Below are 3,843 nucleotides of genomic sequence, written 5' to 3' on the forward strand. Positions count from 1 at the left end.
GGGGCACTCACTCCGCTTGCTGTAACCAGCACCCTACAGAGCTGATGTGGAGATCTGCAGGCCAAGTGGGGCTTAACCACATTTGACGGATGTTGTTGGTCCACCCTAGCGAGTTAGACGAGGGTATAAGATGCAGAGGGGACCCTTCTCAGCAACTGAGAAAGCAGTGGCTGTGGGCTCCGTCCCCTTGACCTTGGCACTGGCAGCCCCCATGCCACTTGCTAAGCCAGCAGCTCCTGGCTACTCGCTTCCTTCTTGTGACAATGTTCATGTCACCCTTTCTTGCCCCAGCCCTGAGTGCTGGTCTGCTTGGGTGGGTGTGACCAAGTCCCACAGATGGGGCAGCTTGGACGTCACAGCTTGGAGACTGGATATCCTAGGTGGAGGCATTGGCAACTTTGGGTGTTTGGGCCCCACCGTGGAGGGGCAGAGTCCTGTGTGGGCAGGAGTGGGGGACAGCAGGGGAATGCCTGGCACCCTCAGCAGGTACCGCGCTCCTTCCCAGGGTCAGAAGGCTGCAAGACACTGCGGATCCTGTACGAGGAAGTGGATGAGTCTGAGGTGGAGATCATCCACGTGCCCTCCCCTGCACTGGAGGAAAGGAAGACGGACTCCTACCGGTACCCCCGGACAGGTGAGGGCCTGGGATAGGTCAGGGCCCAGGACAGGTCAGGGCAGCTCGGAGATGTCTGAAGCCTCTTGGAACATGGTAAGGCACCAACCAGGATGGGCCCACAGGACCCAGGCAGGGATAGACCCAGAGAAGCAGGCTGGGCTCGGGAACAACAGCCGGGCCAGCGCCACCATCAGTGGTGACTGGTGTCCTGCCTTGGGGCCCAGGAGACAATGGGAGCCCTGGGCAGGTAGTGGAGGGTGTGGCCCCTCTGACAGCGTTGAGGACGCTCACTGCCTGTGAGAGTACAGAGTTTGCCCTGTGTCTCAAGAGAAGCCAGAAATCCAGACTCACCCACGAAATCTCCCAATTTATTTTTTTTAATGTGGACCATTTTTAAAGTTTTTATTGAATTTTTTTATAACATTGCTTCTGTTTTATATTTCAGTTTTTGGCCAAGAGGCTTGTGGGATCTTAGCCCCCCAACCAGGGATTGAACCTGCACCCCCTGCATTGGAAGCTCCGAGTCTTAACCACTGAACCCAGAAATCTACCAGTTCTTAAACATGTCTCAAATTATTTAAAAATACTTTTAGCAGGACTTCCCTGGCATCCAGTGGTTAAGACTTTACCTTCTAATGCAAGGGGGTGCAGGTTCGATCCCTGGTTGGAGAGCTAAGATCCCACATGCCACGCTAGGCACAGTCACACAATTTTAAAAAAGAAAAACGAACTTGGTGAGCCATACAGGATACTCACGCAGGCCAGGTTTAGCATCTTTGGGGCCCCCGTGGAAGCCTCTGATAGACTTGTTCCTGCCGACTGTGGGCTGTGCTAGGCAGAGCCTTCCTGGGGAAACTTCCAGGCCCTGGTATGAATGGGGAGGTCAGTCTTTCCCTTCCATTGCTGGAAAGGTGAGGAAGCAGAGCTCCAAGATATCACCTGCCAGGGTGCTAGAGCCATGAGGCCAGAGCTGAGACATGTCATAGGAACTGAATCCTGCCCTGGAGAGCCTGTCTCGGCTGCCCCAGCCTATAGGCTGCCTGCCTCCTGACTGCTGAGCACCAGCTGTTGCCAGACATGGGCCCTGTTTCTGCGTCATGGGTGCTTTCATTAGGGGCATGTGCCGTCTTTACACCCAGCTGCTTTCAGGGTCTCCCAAGGCAGGGAGATGTCTTCCTCCTGTCTTGTGTCCCCCCGTGATCCCCGACCAGCCCAGGTCTGATCTCTGTTCTTACACAGCAAAGATGTAGCCACGTCCCCATTGGGACCATGGTCCAGGCTCACAGTCAGTCCTGCCTGGCGGCCTTTGTTCCCCAGGCCAGAGAGGGTGACACACCCACAGAGGGACCTTTGGACAGTTGGTGCCTTCCCTCCCCCCATGTCAGCTGGGTCACAGCCCGTGAGCATCACCTGAACCCCCTGCTGCCAGCCGCTGCCCCAACTCCTGCTGTCAGCCCTCTTGGTCCACCTGCCAGGTCCACCTCGCTTTCATTTCTGCAGGCAGCAAGAACCCCAAGATCGCCTTGAAACTGGCTGAGTTCCAGACCGACAGTCAGGGCAAGGTAAGTGTGGCCGGGGTGCCTGGAAGAAGTGTCCAGATGAGGAGGGGAAGCTGGGGTCTGAGCTGGGAGATCAGGTGGCCCCTCACCCCCATTTCAGGTCAGGTGCTTCTCTGGCCAACTGAACTCAAAAGAGGCTCCACCCGGAGCCCCGGCTTCCAGGCCGCACCCTTCCACCCATCACCCTAAACCTGGACTCAGATAGCGAGTGGCCCTGAGGTGCGGAGAGGGGACCCCTGTGAGTGAGCTTCGAGCGGAGGCCCTGCAGGGGTTGGGCTGCCCAGAAAGGTGGTGGCTTGCAGAGCTTCTGGAACAGAGAATCCAGGGAGCGGGGGTGCAGTCACCTGGTGGACCTGACCTTAGACCAAGGGTACCCCCGCCCCCGCCTCTGGGCAGTTCCTTATCCGTCACCTCAGCAGATGCATCAGTGTTCTGGGATCCTTCTCTCCATCACCTAGTCAGCATGGATGGGAGTCATCATCACCCAGGGAGTCACTCTTCAGGATCCATAGCCAGGAGGGCAGAGGAGGCTGTGGGGAGAAGGGTGGGAGGGGGGGATACCCAACTCCACGTGAGAATGTTGGGTGGTGCTCCTCATGGCAGAGATCAGAGCAGGCTGGTGAGCTGGGAAGCCCCTTCGTATTTTAGCCAGAATGGCTTCTTATGTAATGTTTCAGAAAAATGCCTGAGATAAACTACATTTATTTTCACGATCTAGGGGTTGGTTTTGGTTTGGGCACGAGTAGGACCTAACCAAACCCCTTCCCCACTCCTGACCGGAATGTTCTGGTGGATCCTCCAGGGACCTGTGCTAAGCGGCTTTGCCGAGCCCCACCAGCTGTTGCAAATGGTTCCAGGCCCCCCCTGAGACGAGCAGGGTCCTGAGATGGCTGGGAGGTTTTGCCCACTAACCCACAGCTGGGGGATGCAGAGGTTGGGGGCACGCCTGAGTGTGGGATGTGCTGGGCCCTGCTGGCCTCTCTCCCATCCACCCTCCCCAGGAGATGCCCCGCTAGCCTTGTGTCACCGCCAGGAAGCCACAGGGACCAGAAGGCCACCTGGCTCTTCAGCAACAGCCATGCCAGAACCCTTGGTTTCCAGTCAACAGGCTGTCATAGCAGAGACCCCTGGGAGGCTTCAGTCCCCAAAGTCTGTCATTTGTTCTGGAGGCTGAAGGCCTGAAACTAAAGTGTTGACAGGGCGGCTTCCTCCAGAGACCTGGCAAAAGACCTGTCCCTGGCTATCCGAGGCCTGGGGATGCCACCTTCTCCCTGCATCGTGTCACAAGACGGGATGCGTGGCGCCTGTGTACACATCTCCTCTTTTTATAAGGATACTCATCCTGTGGGTTTGGGCCCCCACACCCCAGTATGACCTCATCTTAACTGATTACATCTGTAACTGCCCTGTTTCCAAGTCAGGCTCCCTCCTTGGGTCCCAGGAGTTAGGGCTTCAGTGTGTGGTTCTGGGGAGTTACAGCGCCTCACAGCAGTGGCAGCACATGGCCAGGCTGGATGGTAACCCATGTCTGTCTGTTCCCCTTTAGATTGTGTCGACACAGGAGAAGGAGCTGGTGCAGCCATTCAGCTTGCTCTTCCCGAAGGTCGAGTACCTCGCCAGGGCCGGCTGGACCCAGGACGGCAAGTAGTGAGTGTCATCCCTCAGAGT

At 56.9% G+C, this 3,843-nt stretch overlaps 1 protein-coding gene across 3 annotated transcripts in view; it reads left to right on the forward strand.

Annotated features, from left to right (window-relative positions):
* DPP9 (dipeptidyl peptidase 9) overlaps nt 1-3,843 on the forward strand; it is a 38,006-nt gene that overhangs the window by 18,068 nt on the left and 16,095 nt on the right. For all 3 annotated transcript variants that reach the window (XM_061150634.1, XM_061150635.1, XM_061150636.1), the window contains 3 exons: nt 506-634; nt 2,117-2,178; nt 3,722-3,822. In XM_061150634.1, the coding sequence (XP_061006617.1) occupies nt 506-634; nt 2,117-2,178; nt 3,722-3,822 (292 nt within the window). The remainder of the gene's footprint in view (nt 1-505; nt 635-2,116; nt 2,179-3,721; nt 3,823-3,843) is intronic.

Source organism: Dama dama, chromosome 9 (assembly GCF_033118175.1).
Source record: "Dama dama isolate Ldn47 chromosome 9, ASM3311817v1, whole genome shotgun sequence".
Classification (NCBI taxonomy): Eukaryota; Metazoa; Chordata; class Mammalia; order Artiodactyla; family Cervidae; genus Dama; species Dama dama.